General features: G+C 39.6%; 1 protein-coding gene across 2 annotated transcripts in view; it reads right to left on the reverse strand.

The window, feature by feature from the left end:
- The window catches only part of LOC119658732 (protein neuralized), a 316602-nt gene that overhangs the window by 209036 nt on the left and 87914 nt on the right, over window positions 1-19652 (reverse strand). Inside the window, exon 1 of one of the 2 annotated variants that reach the window (XM_038066396.1) lies at window positions 5128-5452. The exons of the other annotated variant lie outside the window; for it this stretch is intronic. Coding sequence (XP_037922324.1) covers window positions 5128-5206 — 79 coding nt within the window. The 5' untranslated portion in view covers window positions 5207-5452. Of the gene's footprint in view, window positions 1-5127; window positions 5453-19652 lie in introns of those variants that run through there. 2 annotated transcript variants of the gene reach the window in all.

The raw sequence follows: 19652 nt of genomic DNA on the forward strand, positions 1-19652 counted from the left end.
AATGCTGGGACAATATGTTACTCTTTTGAAAGAGATCAAATAAGTTTGCCTGAAAATTAAGTCGTGTTTGTTTTATTTATGAATTCCCGGCACGTTTTAATCATAGGGTACTTTATCTGGCAGACAGGCAGTTCAGTAATTTAATTTAGTGCACTTTCTTGTGTAAATTTCTCTAGTTCATTAGTTCTACTATCGTTTCACAAAATCAGCTAATAAACTTGCACTGAAATTATTATCTCTTTGCAATATGAGAAACACAATGAAACAGAGGAATTGCCCTACTTAGGAAGCAATTCTTTCTTTTTTTCGAAGAGATCTACTTAAAACTTCAGGAAAGAATCAAATGTATCAGAAGTGAAGCTAAACGACTCATTTTGTGCTTCCACCCCCCTATCGAACAGAATAAAGGTTAAAAAGAAAATGTTGTCACCTGTTCCACATTCTAATCTGTGCAATTCAATAATTTATTATTTCCACATTAGAATAGAAATCACACGAGAATATTTAAGCATTGTTTATTTCTATCTTTGTTTGAAGAATATACCTAGGTATTAGGGTGTTGCACATGAAATGGATGATTTGCCAATCAAGTGAAGTTAGTTGCGATTTTGCTGTATCAAACCACCACCAATTGGCACTGTTGGTGTCGGATAATGAAGTATAAACATTCCTACATTTGATTAAGGAGTCATTTCAGTTTGGACCATCGTTGTGATAACAGTGAATAAAAAGGAAACAAGTCGGGAAACCGGAAGCTAAACGCTTCAGGTATGAAAGGTTTTGTTTATTTCTTTTATAAAGAGATTTGAGTGTGCATTTGTCCCATTAGCATGTAGCACGTAAAATATGCATATATTATGTGAAAATAGCCACTTTCAAGTGATATTGACATTCATAGTCTCGAATTTGCAGAGGAGCGACAGCTTGGACTTAGTATTACTTTGTTAGTAATAGTGCGATTTTCACCAAATTTAGCAGGATCATGCTCTATGCTGTAGCCTATATTGTTGCAAAATTTTGTGATTCTAGGGTGAACTTAAGGGGGGTTTTCCTGTCAATTACTAAAAATCATAGTAATGTACTATTATTAACTTTATTTGAACAGGTATCGGTATGGACGGTATTTCGGAGCCTAGGCACCATATAGTGACAGCCCCCTGATTTTTTTCAGATTTTTCGGTTGGGTAGTTTCTGAGAATGGGTTCCTTAAAAAAATGACGACTTTCAACCCCCCGCACTCCCCACCTTTTCGACAAATGTCAAAACTAAGACCAGCTTCGGAAAGTACTAATCGAGACCTTTAATTTGATACCCCACATGACTATATTTGATGAAAAAAAAATTTACACCCTCCCTTTGCATGTATGGGGACCCCCCCTTAAATTCGATGTAAAAAGATGTAACTCACTATATGCGTGAGCGTTCACAGTTCCCACCTTTCTACCAAATTTGGTGCCAATCGCTACAACCGCCTCCGAGAAAAATGCGTGTGACGGACAGACAGACAGACAGACAGACAGACAGACAGACAGACGGACAGACAGACAGACAGTAAACCGATTTTAATAAGGTTTTGTTTTACAAACAAAACCTTAAAAAGGATGGAAAAGAGTCAAGAACGTATACTTTTTCTGTATTAGCTTAAACTCGGTCATAAAGCAGCGGAGGCGACTAGGAAAATTAGCAGCCCATTTGGAGCTGATACGGTAAGCGAACGAACCACATGGGGGTGGTTCGAAAAATTCCGATCAGGCGACGTAAACCTTCAAATTGAGCCACGTGGACATCCAGGACCATCGATTGATAACGACTGCGTTTTCTGGTCCAAGCCGACACACGTCAGTCTGTGAGAGACATTGCAGAGAAACTGGGCGTATACTATTCGACAGTTTCCCGGCACTTTCAACAACTTGGAAAGGCGAAAAAGCTCGACAGATGGGTTCCGCGTGCCCTTATGGAGCAAAACATGGTACTTCGAATGGAAATTTGCAGTTCTTTACTCTCCCGCAACAGAAGCGATCCATTTTTGCATAGAATAGTGACATGTGATGAAAAGTGGATATTATTCGGTAATCGTCGCCGATCAGCACAATGGTTAGATGCGGATGAGCCACCGAAGCATATGCTGAAACCGAGCCTCCATCCGGAGAAAGTAATGGTGACTGTTTGGTGGTCTACAACTGGAGTTATTCACTATTCTTTTTTAGCACCTGGAGAAACGATAAATGCAGAGATTCACTGTGCCCAACTCGAGGAAATGCACGAAAAATTGAGTATTCAACGGCCGAGATTAGTCAACCGAGATGGTGTGATACTCCTTCACGACAGTCGTGTATTGTCTTATGTATCCAGAACTACAGTTCAAAAGTTGAACGAATTGCAGTATGAGACTCTGCCTTATCCACCATATTCACCGGACTTTTCGCCAACCGACTGCTACTTTTTAAGGTTTTGTGTAAAACAGAACCTTATTAAAATCGATTCAATGTCTGTCTGTCTGTCTGTCACACGCGTTTTTCTCCAAAACGGCTAAACCAATCCGAACGAAATTTAGTGGACAAATGGGAGCTATGAAATCCCACGCATACAGCGAGTGGCATAAATTTATGTGGAGTTTAAAGGGGGGCTCCCCATACATGCAAAGGGGGGATTCAAAAATTTTTTTCACCGGATATAGTTGCATAGGATATCAAATGAAAGGTCTCGATTTGTACTTTCCGAAACTGACATTAGTTTTGGCATAAATTGCAAAGTGCGTGAGTAAGGAGTCAAAATGTATACACTTGAAGTGAGACAGGACTCATTTTCGGAAACTACCGAATCCGAAAAAAATCAGGGTGGTGTGCCTACATGAAATCTAGGCCTCAAAATATGTCCCATTCCGATATCTGCTCAAATAAACTTACTAATAGTATATTACTCCTTTTTAGAAATTTACTGAAAAAAACCGCTTAAATTCATCCTAGAACTTCCAAATTTTACACCGCCATCGAGGATTTCGTAAATACGTGCTAAATTTCGTGGAAATCTGACAATTAACGCCAAAGTTATAGCAGTTCAAACTTAGCAATTTCGCGCGAATTTACTGCTTCCAAAGCCATGCAAATCAGATGCTGACGTCATAATTACCCGGAATAATTGCCATTCGCGTGAAATATTAAAGTCGCATTTATGAAGAATCTATTTATCTGCAGCCCTTTTTAAGGTTTTGTGTAAAACACTTATGTGAAATCTAATCTTCGAGAGATGTCCCATTCCGGTATCTGTCAAACAAATTTACTACTAGTATATTATCAACTTTTAGAAATTGACTAAAAAACTCCCCTCAAGTTCATCCTAGCTGTTTTGCACCGGCATAGAGGACAGCCTCGTGCATACACATGTCAAGTTTCATGAAAATCCAACTATTAGTATCAAAGTTGTAGAAGTTCAAACTTATCAATTTCGTGCTAATTAACAGCATCCTAAGCCATACAAATAAGATGCTGACGTCATAATTAACGAGAATAATTGAAATTCGAGTGACATATTAAAATTCCATTCAAGAAGAATCTAATTCTCCCTAGCCCTGTTTTATATTTGATGTTGGTTAAATTGTTGGCATTTGCTAATAATATTAAACTCAGAGTGTGAAGCGTATGGGGTTGACCATTATCAACACAGGGCTTTCCATCAGATGATTTATTTAAATCGCTTTGTAGAAAATAGAGGGCAATGGAATTTTTAGCTATATTACACGGAGTAGTCGTGCACTCGTCGCTCCTCACATCTTTTTCTTTTTCTTCACAACCGGGGTCGGCTCGTCGTGTTCGGTTTCGTCATTTTACTTTATCAAATGCCTGATCAGGATGTAATCTCGAGACCTTTAAATCCCCATCCAGCGTATCAAACCACGATTGTTTTGGCCGGCTTTTTGGTTGCTTACCATTGCTTTCGATGTTCTGACCAATACTGGTTGTTGAATTCTCGTTAGGGTGAATTACGTGATCACAACATCAAAAACGCCTCTCTTGCAGTTTTCCACGATCGTTAGGGTGAATTACGTGACCACAACATCAAAAACGCCTCTCTTGCAGTTTTCCACGATCGGTGCAAACCCATATCGATCGCGGATATTCTCATTTCAGACGTAATCAAAACGTGTCACGCCACCAGTGCAATGCAACATCTTCGTCCCCATTACCGCAAGACGCCGTTCATTGTCCTTTATAGTCGGCCAAAACTCAGAACTATAGACAGCGGCAGACGGACGACATTGCAGTAAATTTTAGATTTGGGACGTGTGCTGATACGTCGATCGCAAAGAACACCAGTTGGGAAATGCCACTTCATCCAGGTTGCATTAATGCGTGAAACAATTTCATTACGCAGTTCTCCATTGGCTGATAGCATTGACTCGAGATATTTAAATCGCTGAGTTCTGGCAATGGCAGTAACCTGCCCAGAACTGAGCGATTTCAATATCTCGGGTCAATGCCGACTACGTTATGCTCCTCACATAGGGAAACACAAAACCCTTTATACCTGAAGCGTCAAGCTTCCGGTTTCCCGGCTTGTTTAGTTATTTGGATCATTTTTTTGCGGAAAAACAATTTAGGAATGAAAAGGCCATCAAAATTGCCTTCGAAGAGTTTATCAACACCCGAAAATTGGATTTGTACGAAACTGGCATATATGCTCTTGTATCTCGCTGGGAGAAGTATTTTGAATTGACTGGCACATATCTTGATTAACTAAATAAATTTTTGTAAAGCTTTACGGTCGTTTCAAATTTTATGGCCGATTTCGTGGCCATTTCATATGCAACAACCTAATAGAATAAAGGGTAAAGTTATATTCCGATTATTGGTTTTCGCCAAAGCGATAAAGTAGGAACCGATTTGAATTTTCTTTATGTTTTGAAACTATGCAGATGGGAATGCTCTGGTGTCACCTGAGTACTTAGACAGTTCGTCGTGGAAGTGCAATGCACACAGAATGAATCATTGCTCAGAACATTATAAGTAATACTAATGATCAGCATACTAATAGGGTCTCGAATTACGTGGATACACCTGTTACTTATGGAAATAGTCACGGGTCAAATAACTAACAATGAACTAGAAAATGAGCTGCATTCATACTCACTTTTACGTTTCTTGGACGACTTTCGCGCTACTTTTGCCCTATGCACTAAACACACACGAACCCGCGAATAGTTCATCATTTCGCTACCCGCGCCTTCAGCGAAACACTAACGGCGAGGTCAACTAACTTTCCTCCTCCTCGTCTTCTGCACACCAGAAGCGAACTGAATTCAAGCCAACACAATAGCTATCATTTAATAAAATGGCATGTAAAAGCGCTGGAACATGAAGAGTCCGGCGGTAGATACTAGCAACGTTAGTGCATTTCTAGAAATTGTCTTAACTAATTAATTGGCCGGTCTTGACACACGTACGGGATCACACAAGAACCACGGACGATCTAGCCACTGTTCCCAACGTGGCCACTGTGGGGCCCTTCGCAAGGGTCACCGCTGACCACTCATGCGGTAATTTACGGGTTGCACTTGAGGAAGTTCACTTGATGGATAATTTGCCGCCATGCAGTGAAGAACATCAAAGAAGACACTCCTCGATTTCTTAGCCGCGATCACTTGACCGGAAATCGCCGCCTTATGTTCTCGTGGGTTGGGCTATTTTCCTGTTGTTAAATCAATTAGGTATCACATCGCGCAAGAAAGTGTTAGGAAAAACCTCAATAACACACACTAATTGCATAATTACACACAGAATCATGTGAGAACAATAACAATAGAAACTTCATCGAATTCCAAAACAAAACCACTTTCGGATGACTAAGATGTAAACAAACCAGAGACACCGACGACATCTTTTGTTTCGTAACATCCTAGGGACAGGTAAGTTCTTCGATCAACTCTCAGGTATCCAGTTTAACTGTGCCGCCACCGCCGTGAGAAAAGGTGGCACAGCTGATTGGAAATCTACCGCACCCATACACACTCCAACATCGGGGCTTGATATTGCCGTCCCGGACACTAAGCGCTATAAAATCTGAACAATTCGCTTGTTCTCACAATTCAGGCTCTAGTCCAATCCACCATGGAACGATGACGATCGAACGAAACCAACAAAATGTTGCGCTTCCTCTCGGCTAAGTTGACCACAATTTTGGGCTTGTGGAGCTGCTATCTTTCTTAAAGGTGAGCAACACAGTGATGTAAGTAAAATTAGATACAATATTACATGGAATTTTGATACGAATTGGAACGAAAAGTTGGGAGATATTTCATTTAAAATTGATTCAAAGAAACAATCAACTAAGATAGTTCCTGACGGCGGGCTAGAAATATTAGAAGCTTTGGTCAATATGAAAAATTATCTTCACTTTCTGATTAGTGACATTATTAGAATGAAATCATACTCAGGAGAGGGTTATCTATAACAACAAGTCGGGAAACCGGAAGCTAGACGCTTCGGGTATGAAAGGTTTTGTGTACTTCCTTTATAAAGAGATTTGAGTGTGCATTTATCCCATTAGTATGTAGCACGTAATATATGCATAGATTATGTGAAAATATCCACTTTCAAGTGATATTGACATTCATAGTCTTGAATTTGCAGAGAAGCGACCGTTTTGACCTAGTATAATTTTGTTAGTCATAGTGCGATCTTCACCAAATTTGGCAGAATCATGCTCTATACTGTAGCCTACATTGCTGCTCGTGATTCCAGGGTGAACTTAAAGGGGGTTTTCCTGTCAATTACTAGAAATTATAGTAATGTACTATTATTAACTTTATTTGAACAGATATCGGTATGGGGGGTATTTCGGAGCCTAGGCACCATATAGTGGTAGCCCCCTGATTTTTTCAGATTTTTCGGTTGGGTAGTTTCTGAGAATGAGATCATTAAAAGAATGATCACTTTCAACCCCCCGCACTCCCCATCTTTCAAACCAATATCAAAACTAAAACCGACTTCGAAAAGTACTAACCGAGACTTTTAATTTGATACTCCACATGACTATATTTAATGAAAAAAAAATGTACACCCCTCTTTTGGCATGTATGGGGACCCCCTTAAATTCGACGTAAGAGGATGTAACTTACTATATGCGTCAGTGTTCACAGTTCCCACCTTTCTACCAAATTTGGTGTCAATCGCTACAACCGTCTCCGAGAAAAATGCGTGTGACGGACAGACAGACAGACAGACAACCGATTTTAATAAGGTAATGAACTTTTACGTGTTTTAAACAATAAGTGGTTTAGAACTAACTGAATTATCAAACTCTGATAGCAACGAAAAAAAAGCCTAAGCAAATGAACGAAAATAAACAATGTTTCATTAAGAATAATCGGATAACCTTGGATAATAGCACACTGCACATTAAACAGAAAGTAAAAATACGAAATGACCAAAATGGCAATCCAGATTGACTATGATCAACCACAAAGTTAAAGTTATACCAATAAAAAAGAAAATAGCGAACCTGACCATGCAAGTCCAGCAGCTCCACTGAAGTGTCTCTTGGACAGACTTGGAATGTGGAAAGGGGCCCCTTTTCAGATCGTTAAGTCCTTCTAAGTTTTAGGATAGTACTGCCCGCGTGGTTGACCATTGCCATTTTAGCCATCTCATACTTCCACGTTCATTACAAAATTACATTTGTTAGTTTCACGCCCAACATTTGCTTCAAGACAGTGAACATGTGAAAGATCGTGTTGTTTCGGCTTTTAATTTCATTTTTAGTGTATCGGATAGGGTCGACAACAGACACTAAACTTTGCTATCGGCTATGCTCCACGCATACTCCACTTAGTTGTCTAAACTTCATGTTGCACGCCTGCTGCCCATAAAGCGGCGTTCCTAAGCGTCATTCCTATCTCACCTTGTAGAGTAATTCTCATGCCGTTTCTTCCTTAGCAGACCTGATGTGTATTTATCTCTGGACTTATAGTCTCATAGATGATTGTTTTCCAGAAATCTCTGGATTTCGCATGTTGAAAGCTATTGTCATCCGAGCGTCTGAGGAGAGTTGTTTCCAACCTGTGCTTGAAGTGACAATCTCTTTGCATAAAATAGTTGTATATTTGTATGTCCTTCTGCCTGTCTGCCATGCGCATTTTTCTCAGAAACAGTTGTAGAGATTGACACCAAATTTGATGGAAAGGTGGGAGCTGTGAACGCTTACGTATATATTGAGTTACACCATTCTACGTCGAATTTAAGGCGAGCGGATCATACATGTAAAAGGGGGGTGTACATTTTTTTTAATCAAGTAGTCATGTGGGTCTGAGTGTAATTATACGGTGTTTCCAACGATTAATTATCTGTGATAATAAAAAACTTGTTGTTTCTTTTTCGTTGGTGTAGATATTTGTTTTGCAAATACCGATATTTCGGAAACCACTTGTTCCCTTCATCAGTGCTAACAAGTTAGACTTGCAGGAATTTGCAGGAATAAATATCTAAATAGCTACGGAGCCTAGGTACCATATCGTGACACCCTCCTGATTTTTTTTCAGATTTTTTGGCTGGATAGTTTCTGAAAATAGGTTCATGAAAGGAATGATCACTTTCGACCTCGCACAAATGTCAAAAACTAAGGGTTCCCGAAATATCGGTATTTGCAAGAATAAATATCTATCAGTCAGAACCGATTTTCAGAAACTATCCAGCCGAAAAATCTCAAAAAAATCAGAAGGATGCCACGATATGGTACCTAGGCTCCGAAATACCCCCATACCGATATCTGTTCAAATAAAGTCAATAATATTAATAATATTACTATAATTGTTAGCAATTGACTGTAAAACGCCCCTTAAGCTCATCCTACAAGTATGCAGTAATATAGGCTATAATACAAAGCATGATGCTACCAAGTTTGGTGGAAATCACACTATATTTAACAAAGTTTTAATAGGTCAAAGTTGTCGCTTCTGAGCAAATTAAAGAATTTGAATGTCAATATCACGCGAAAGCGCCTATTCTCTTCTAAGATATGTATATATTACTATGCGCAATCTAAGCTCAACTTTCGTAAGGCAACTTTGAGGGTTTGAACTAAGCTCTGGCCTCAATCAATTGGGCTCCCATTCACTCACCAGTAGCCTGCGACCAAGCTTTTATTCCATTCTATCTATTTATCCACCGGAAGCTGTGCAGACTTTGACCATTTCAGCGCTGTGTGAACTTCAGTTAAGTTGCTGAAAGTTAAGTCTAGAAAGGATTATCTGGACAGTGTTGAAGTCCAATTGGCACGTGGAAATTTGAAGCCTTTCTGGTCTCACATCTCAGTCCCCTCCCACTTTCATCAATTTCTCTTGCTCCACTGCTTACCTCTCCTCCACGGTGCATAACTCCTCTTCCCCATTCTGAGTACAACTTCCTCCGAATCTCTTGTCATTCCCCTCCTTACTCCCTCTTTGCTGAAGTACCTCATTGATAACCTTGATACCAATATCGGCCCTGGCCCTGATAATCTTTCTAACCCCTTCCTGATTAAAACCTCTAAGTTAATTTCCCTTCCTGTTGCATGATTTTCAATAAGAACCTCGAAGAGTGTCATTTTTCCAGCCTGTGGAAAGAAGCCCCTATTTTTCCCATACTTGCTGAGAATTACCGCCCTATTTCGCTCCTTTCATTCTGTTCCAATATCCTCGAGAAGTACGTCGACGACTGGTTGAGCACCCACTTCGGCCACCTTATAGCTAAGAAGCAGCAGTTATAAAACCTCGATCCACTGCTACCAATCTTCTGGACTTCATCAACTTTGCGCCCAAATGCCTCAACTCTCGGTAGGAAGCCCACGTCATTGACACGGACTTTTTTAAGGCCTTCAATTCCATATCCACGAGATATTATTGTCCAAATTCGGCTCTCTCAAGATTCCTCCATCACTTATTACATAACTTGCCTCCTACCTCTCCTTCCGATCCTGTTATGTTTCCTTTGATGGTTGCACTTCCAGTCAAAACCCACCCTCTCCCCCCCCCCCCTTTGATGTGCCACAAACATCCATTCTAGGACCTATTTTATTTTTATTCTTTGTTAATGACCTCCCCTCTGTCCTCACTTATCCTTGCTCGTTATACGACGATGACCTCAAGTTGTTTTCCTGTTTCGTCCCCGCTTCCCTGCAGGCAAATCTGGAAACTTTGGTCCATTGGTGCACAGTTAATAAGTTGGCTCTCAATGTCTGCAAATGCCACTCGATGCGTTACTCGCTTAAAACCTCTCCCACGCCTTCCTCCTATTTTCTTGGTGATCGCTCTCTGCCCTATCTGAACTCTTTCCTTGACCTGGGGATAACCTTCAACGATAAACTTCATTCTGGCAACCATTACTTCGATATCACCAACCGTGCTTCCAAAATGTCAAGTTTCATACTGCGTTCCTGTACTGATTTCACCTCAGTCCAACCCGTAATTGTGATTGTCTTGCCCTAGAGAAGATACAGAGCAAATTCACCCGGTCGCTCTTCTTTAAGATGAACCTCCCCTGCGTCGACTATCACGTCCGCCTCCGTACCATTCGTCTTCCTTACCGCCAACAAAGTAGAATCTTCCTTGATTTTTGCACCCTCTTCAAATTCTCTAGCGGCCTAATGAACGTGTAATACAGCACGTGTGACGGTGTCATTTTCGGTGTGTCCTTCGCGGAGCTGGAATTCTGTTTCCATTCCCCGATCCTGAGACTATGTCGGGGCACTACAGCTTGATGGAATACGGAGCCGGCCAGCTCAAGCTGCACAATGTTGCACCCTCATTTTACTCTCTGATTCCAAACGAGGAAGATTGGATTCTCACCATTTCCGTTTAAGTGAGGAATTATGCCTTTCAGTATTTCATGAAGGGAAATGGCTCGTCGCATTCTCCTCCAGTCAAAGCGCGATGTATATATGCCACTATTAAGGTATACCGTGTCAGGAATTTGGGATTGCAGTGGTGATTCTATTTTATATTAGCATCATTCAGAAGTTTTTGAAAAGTCTAGAGTTGGAAATCTTGGCAGTAACAGTGAATACACGCAACTTAAATATACTAAATTATTAATTCTTTCATTTATTTTATTTGGAATTTTCTTGAAATTTCCAATACCTAATTATCCTTCAGTAATTTCTTTCAGTAGCAACTTAAAAATAATCTGATTTGATTTAATTATATAACTAGGGAACATCAGTTTGAAGTTGTCGATTTTGTCCACGCTTAACCTCTAATGAAATCCAAGTTCCCATAGGAAAAACAACTTTAGTGTTTTTACTTTTTACTAGTGAAACCAAGAAGAAACCAGATATTGCTTTAGTGGTCAAAACTTTTGGAATCTAGAAGTGTGGGATTTTTTATGTTTCATCCACAGCAGATGCTTAATGTCGTCGTGATAATTTATTATTCCTTCTAGTATCACATCCCCACATCTCCCATACTTATATTTTAGGCTATTCACTTTGGAGTTTTTTGTTTGTTTGAATATGCTCGCGACTTCTCACATAACATACAATCGCTGATAGAAAGTTAATTGTACAGGTAATGCGCTGAGCCTATATGCGTTAGTGCAGCGGAAAGTACCTCCATTCCCGCAAATAACCATCTCACGATAGTGGATTAAGTTGGAACGTTTCTGTCCAGTTTGAGGATTTTATTCCACCTCCGAAGATTTATGAGAAGATTCCTACGAAAGAAGGTCACGACTTAATCTCAACATCACAGAGAACTGAAACTCAAAATATGACCGGAAGTCTCTGCCCATAGAGCCCAAGCCGCGATAGATGCATTTATCCCCTCCAAATCTTCCCGGAATATCTTCCTGGCAACTGCTTGTGAGCCAAGGTGGACTCCTTACCTACTACTTCACATGTCCCTCATCGCATGTAGAAATATTGGTGGAAGAGTAATTGCATAAGGAGCTGGAAAAGTTCATCTTTATTAGTTACTCTCTACGGCAAGCGAAGCAGTTACACAATTGCCAGCACTCCTGAAGTTGCCACCTCGTCCCCGAAGCTCCCTGTCGGCGAATAGGCCAGTAAATATCATTCATACGTGAAAAGTAAAGTACTCTGATCAGTCAGACGATATTTCTATGGAGTCTTTGTTCGATCTACTATACTACACAATTTCGACCAATTATGGTATTTGACGTATTGTAGACACATGCTGGTTATGCATAAACCTCCAAATTGGTACTGGATATACTACCGGCCTGTTGGCAATCTTAACTGGGAAGACTTGGAGGCAGCTACGCGAGCGCGTTTTCCAGATCCAGTGCCAGAAAATTGATAAGCGTCTGGAACTCCCTAGAGAAGTGGAATTCGTTGAAACGTTACGTTGGAATGCCCTAATGCAGGGCAAATCATAAACACACCAGGGTTAAAACACGTTTTTGATTAATGACGTGAGAAAAGTTGATATATCAAAAACCCTACCCAACTTCCCAAACTGTCTAGCAAAGCAACGAGCAACCGCATGTTAATGGATACTTTGGCTTGTAACTGACAACAAGTGAATCTAAATGGTAGAAAATTTCCCAGTTTTTTATGTCGCTTTGAAGCTCTGTTCTCATAGATAGTTGTCAATTGTTAACTTGTCTGTCAATCTGTCAAATTTTTGCACTAATGCAAAGACCCTTGCCAACGTTTTTTCATTCGTACGTAGCTAAAAATGTAAAATCTTCCGTCATATATTGCCAAACCAAATGTGCGTATGTACTTACAAATTAAAGATATAAATATTGTGCGCAAAATTAATATATTTACGCATATCCACTTTACTTTGTGCAGGAAACATACATACGTACACATCCATCTGATTGAACACTACCCGCAAATCTCATTAGCATATACGTATACACACACATGCTTATCTCCAGTAGTTGATATTGATATTCAACTAACTAAGAAAAGCGAAAGTGTCCCTAGGGATGCCGCTGTTCGTATAAGTCATACACGTCCTACGTGAAATGCAATATTTTCACTATCAACAACTTTGTTAATAATGAGAGGTATGTCCTATATTGTCGCCTCAACTAATGCCACTGTACTTGTACTTCTAGGGTAAACCTAAAATGGGTTTTCGGATAAATTTCCAAAATATGGTAATACACTATTATTAACTTTATTTGTGGAGGTGTATGTATGAAAGTTATGTTTTTTGTGGTCTAGTTTTTAAATATACGCCCTCTGTAATTTCTTTGAAACTTTTCGGTTGGGTAGGTTCTGAGAATGAGACCTGTTCCAATTTTTTGGGCACACACTTTGAGCCCTCACTCCCCTATGTTTCACCTAATATCAGAATTGAGGCCTTTCATTTGATACCCCACGTGACCATATTCTGTGAAAGAAAATTTTGCATCATGCTTTAGCATGTATAAAGAGCCCTTCTTGAAACACAACACAAAATGGACTTACTCGCTACATGTAAAAAGGGACACACGTAAAAATTGGTCCAGCAATTTCGGACTAAATCGGATTTGGCAGACAGATAGACGGATAGACAGGCACTGAATCGATTTTAATAAGACTTTGTTTCACACATAAAATCATGACAAGCTAGACCTTTCTAAACAGGGATAATAATTCCCTCATTTTCGAAATTCATGTTGTTTGCATCATATCCTAAAAACGTCAATAGATAACTCAATGATGTTGCAAGCAATCAGTAGATGCCCACAAGTTTATAGTAACTGTGGTCACAACAGGGCTATCGCTATGGCAAATCAACTCAACAAATATACTATATTGATCCTAAGCAGCTGTTTCAATTTTTCCTGCTTCGCGATTCCATGGGAAGCACTTTCAACTGAGCTAAAAATTCTCTATGCCGCTCATTCATCCCAACTAATCGCTAAGAGACCAACGACATCTTTCCAGGATCGAAACTTCGTACAAGCCTTGTTATCATATGGGCCGACTTCATCCAACATTATTAATCGACCTTACAAACGAACGAAAGATTCAACTTTACTCATATCAAAAGGCAAGACCATTAGCACTATCTAACTTAAAATACCATTCATTCAGAAGTTGTTCAGATTTGTTCAATGAATTAATTGAAATCACATCAGTCCTTCAAAAGCAAGACTGCAAATCTTAAGGCCAAGATTTAACACTGGCTTAGTCACAGTTTTGTCAGACAGATAGTGTGATTACACCAGTTTACAGACAGCCTATTGTCAGATACGTATCTATCCAAACTACACAGGAAGGAAACCACCATCCGATCCAAATAATACCACACAAGCCGTCCAAAGGTGTAGTAATATTATTTCTCGAGGTTTAGACTTTCGTTTGCATCTATATAAATGGCATCCAGGTTAGCTGAAAACGAAAGTCAACATCACCAGCATTCCTTCAAATTTTTAATAACTTCAAAAGTACAACTTGTCTATTAAGATTAAAAAACACAATTACGTCAAAAAATTGCGCACATATTCTCATACGATTCGATCCTCTGAAACACCTGCTGGAAGCTTTATAAGTTGACCCTATCAAAATACTTAAAAGTACCTCTCATAGGCTCTTCAATTTTAACTCAAACAGTACACCAAGAAACTACCCATGAAAACATAGACTGAAGTCCTACATTAACAAGAGTGATCCACCTTAACAATAACTGATGAGATACATTAACAACTTCAAATGATTAAACAATCTCAAACATTTACATAAACACTACTAACTCAAGAAAGCAACCCCTTTTCTAAATCAACCGTTATCTTCCAACCTGCCCTTATCACGTAACACTTTCACAATATCATTCTTCTTAACTTCAGATGACCTTCCTATTCTTTTTTCAACAGTTCTCACTACCTGACATCGTGCTAACAACCTAGATCTGACAAGAGTCCAGTTTAACTCATCAAACTCTTTTCTCTTCTTTTAAAAATCCCTCAGGGAAGTAGCTATGAAAACCGGTAGATTATCCCCATATCCTTGCAAAGCGAAACTTTTAACGATAGTGCCTTCGAGCACCTTTAGCCGGCGGGATTAAATTAAAATGACCCAAACCCGTAAGATCTTATAAGGGATATATTTCTCTCTTGGCAAGAACTGGAAAGGACAAGAATGATATCTCGAGAAGGACGCGGCTACATCTTAAAACGAAACTACTAACACATGTAATTGCAACCTCGATAGACTTGACCTAAGCACACGCAGGATTGTCAAAAAGGAGAACTGAGACATTTAAGGATTATTTTTAGTAACATTCTTGGATTGAAAGACTGCTATCACAAATATATACATATGGCCGCCAAATAAAGGAACTTCCTACCGACTCTCATGCAGTTCCTTGAGTATTTGATCCTCCAAATCTTCAATCATATTACGCTGAAGAAACGAATACCTTGCTTCGGAGAGGGGCAAATTTTTCGACTGCGACTTTTTGCTTCGGTCAACGGTTTATTAATGGATTTTATTTTGTGCAAACAGAAAGGTTATCGAAGCTCTCCAGCATCGATAATTTGAACAATGCAGACTCTGACAAGAGAAGGGACTAGACTAGACACATAGAAGCAGTTCAGGCCATTGTGGACCCCACAGATATGTTCAGAAACAAAGTTCCAGTATACCTTCCTTTGACTGGGCGGAATACAAAAATTGAAATCATTATGTGGAATGTCTTCATCCACAGTCTTCGATGGTATGGTCACGGAATTCGCGCTAACGAGAATTCACTTGCTAAGATTGGGTTGAACATCGAAGTCGATGGTAAACGACCAAAAGGCCGGCCGAAAAAACAATAGCTTGATATGCTGGATGGGGATTTAAAAGCCTCGCGATTGCGTCCAGATTAGGCATTTGATAAAATAAAGTGGCGAAACCGATCACGGTGAGCCGACCCCGCTTGTGAACGGGACAAAGACTAAGGGAAAAGAAGAAGATATTCTGGTTTTGTTGTTGAAGATGATACGAGCCTTAATGATAACTGCAGAAAGAAGACAAATGATTGGGAATCATATGCTATATCTGATAACATTTCTTTTTTTTTATACCTGTGTGTCCATTTCAAAGTTTTATTGGTTTACTGCAAACAAAAAAGGCATGTCCTTGCAAAACACTGTAAATATAAAGTAGGAGATAAACACCCAACTTTGGGAATAAAAGCAAAAGTATGATGCTTATGGGAATATGACATGTTAATGCTCCGCATTTCGAAAAGGCTGATCAAATAAAAGTAAATTAAGCGGCGTTTTCTGGAAATTTCTCAGCCAGTGGGAAGAAATAATAAGTTGAGAGTTAAATCCAGGATGCCTCGAGATGAAATAGAAAGGAGTTGCACTTCACCTCCCTGACTGCAAAATCTGGTAAGGACGATATTGAGTAAAATGCAGCTCCGAGGAAGAGGTAGGAAAGCATAAGGGTAACTCTGATGCTGGTATCTACTATACTTTTAAAAAAAACACCCAAAAGATTCGATAAAATATTCTGTAACTCTGACAAGAAGAACATAGTTTAGTCTGCTATTTGACATCGTTCAAGTTCTGCCACAAGAGAAGGGCTAAAACTTTCGTATAAATATCAAATGTATCTACATTTTCTCTGTATCTAAATTTTCTCTGTATCTAAATTTCCTAACATCACTGTAGGCAGTTCAAATGAGCAAAAATTACCGCTGATCACAGGAAAACAAAAAATCACTATTACAGCTACATTCACTTTCCGGCACACGTTTTTACGCTCTTTGCGCCATCGTCCCGCCACAATCCAATTCAAAAACGCCCACAGTCATCTACAATGCCGACTTCTTTCTTTCAACTATCTTTGAAGCTAACATAAGATCCACACTCGTCCGATCTACCAGAGATACCTAGATTTTTCGAAATCATAGTAGAAGTCGCACAAAAGGTACAACTTTAAGTTGAGTACCAGCATGCGACCAGCCTTAAGCCTTGCATATGAACGAGCCATGCCTGAATCACGAAAAACATAGGAATTTATTATAGGAGGGCATTTGTTTTCAAGTTGTTGTTGCTTATGTTGTTGCTAGCATGTGGTATCGTGCCATTTAAAACGAGGCTTTGAAGAAACTATCAAATAACAGAGCTCGAATAAGACAGGTCTTCAAGACATCAACAAGCCTTTGAGCACTGACCTCAAAATAATTCCATATGTGGAAGGTAAGTGATGACTCTCCAATTCGTGGATAATCTATAATCAGCTGTAATTTTCGGTTGCAAAAGGAGACTGCCACTACTGGCGAGTATAGCTGTCCAGGAACTAGTGCTGTTATTATCCATTACCTGCAAGATATCCTGCAGCTGATCACGGGTAGCATGAAATAGCTTAAAATGATATGTTATTGATGTGTTACGCAAAGGGTGGTAACAAAGATGGATACTGAAATTGTAACCATGCACTATAGATGAGCGAAAAAACGTGCACATAATGAAGTAGAGTCCAAAGTGAGAACAGACTTTTAGAGGAAAATATCTCGTGGATTTGATTTCCATATCCTTGAACAATTTGAGAACACGAAAACAATCGTTATTCGCTACCAAAATGTGATAGCCGTGAAAAATACCTCTCTGGAGAGGAGATATCAAGAGAGAATTACACATCAGTTGACATTTTAGAGACGTTAGGAATTCCTTGAAAAGAGTGCGACATGACCTGCGATGATGGGAACGTATTTACAAGATGCTTGCATAAAATTTATTTATTATTTATTTGTTGACGTTATCAATGAACATAAAGACAGGTAGCCTCTATCCAGTAAAGCCGAATGTTGCCAAAAAATGGAAACCAGGAAGGCTCACAGATGTTACACGAAGGTAAATAACGCATCTACATCCAGGTATGCAACAGAATAAATAACACAAAAAACAAGTCGAAAAGGGGAGACAATGCGAAACGTATGAAAGGTTCTGTGTATTTCTAGCGTAAGAATATATAAGCATTCGATTGTACCATCTGCAAGTAGCGAGTAATATATATATATATGTATATACATTTAATATGTTAGATTATTGAGTTTAGTGTGATGTGGATATTAATGGCGATCCCAAGCCCAGATAAAGGAGGAGCGTCAGAGGCAATGTTCGTTGTACTATCCTCAGTAAAACAAAAATAAAATGCTGAAATCGGGGAAAGAGATAAATAAAGTATGGTTAGAATTATCCCACTATGATAAATCCTACCTGATCTCTCTTGGTGACAGATCCCGCGACAGGCCGACCAATCTCGTTAAAAATAAAAAGATCATGCTGAGAGGTCCTAAGCCTCGGAGAAATGTTAGGACATTCACCAAAGTCAATGGGGCATGGCAGCCCCCAGACCCACCAATAAACGGGCAAGGGTTTTCGACGCATAGACAGCCTCAGGACGTAAGGAAATTGACACCCCCAGAGGATAGATCGACGAACTCACAAGAGCTTTCCGAGAAGAGGCACTGATATCTGCGCACTACAGGAAACCCGATGGTCTGGTGCCAAAAGCTGCAACATAGAACGCGAACGCGATAAAAATGGTTATAAAATCCTCTATTTTGGCAGCCCATACGCTCAATACGATGTTGACATTGCCATCTCCGGTTGAGCGGTTACTCATAGGGAAATACCATGAGAAGCATCGCTCTTCTTACATTGCATTTCTGAATCCAGAAAATGTTTGACCTTGTAACCACATGAAATGTGACAGGTGTATCAAAACCGCTTCGTGTCTCTGTTTGTATTCATCAAGGAAGCACCTTCTCACCACTCCTCTTTGTTCTTGTTATGGACACTGTCACACGGAACTTCCAACGTCCAGCACTCTATACACTGCTTTATGTATTCTCAAAAAATAGATTGATCGTCTCATGCAATACGGTCTCAGATTGAATTTACGTAAAACTGAATTTTTAACGACCGATCTTCATGAAACGCTGTCACTGTCAATGGCAATGGCCTGTCCAGAACTAAGCGATTTAAATATCTCGGGTCAATGCTATCAGCCAATCGAGAACGTTATGAAATTGCTTCATGTATTAGTGCAACCTGGATGAAGTGGCGGTCCACAACTGGCGTTCTTTGCGATCGACGTATCAACTAACGTCCCAAATCTACAATTTACCGTCATCCAGTCTGTCGCTCTCTACGGTTTTGAGTGTTGACCGACTTAGAAAGACAATAAACGGCGTCTTGCGATAATGGAGAGGGAAATGTTGATGCCCTACATAACTGCATTCGGTAAAAAAATATACACCATCTTTTACATATATGTGGACCCCCGTCAAACTCAATGTATAACGATAATACCCTGAATGGGAGGACGTTCATAGGTTCTGCGAACGACTCCAGTTATATTTTTTGGGCTCAAAATTTAAGGCTTCTATCCCTTATATTTCACCTAATATCAAAACTAAATCTTGGAAAGTATCAATTGAATCCTTTCAATATTCTCTGAAAAAATTTGTAGGCCTTTTTCGAATGTATGGGAGCCCCAATTAAACACCACAGAAAATGGCGCTGCTTTCTATATATATAAACCATACCTTTCCACCAAATTTCGTGATAATAGGGTATAGAAACAGAGAATGAGGAGATGGGTCTTCTCCGACCTAAGCCGAAATCTAGACACATTTAAACTTAGAAAATTATGCACTGTCATGGATGTTATTTTCGTAAATGACTCAGTGGTCAAACATCTATGTACGCTGGCATGTCGAAAAG

This window comes from Hermetia illucens, chromosome 6, assembly GCF_905115235.1.
Source record: "Hermetia illucens chromosome 6, iHerIll2.2.curated.20191125, whole genome shotgun sequence".
Lineage (NCBI taxonomy): Eukaryota > Metazoa > Arthropoda > Insecta > Diptera > Stratiomyidae > Hermetia > Hermetia illucens.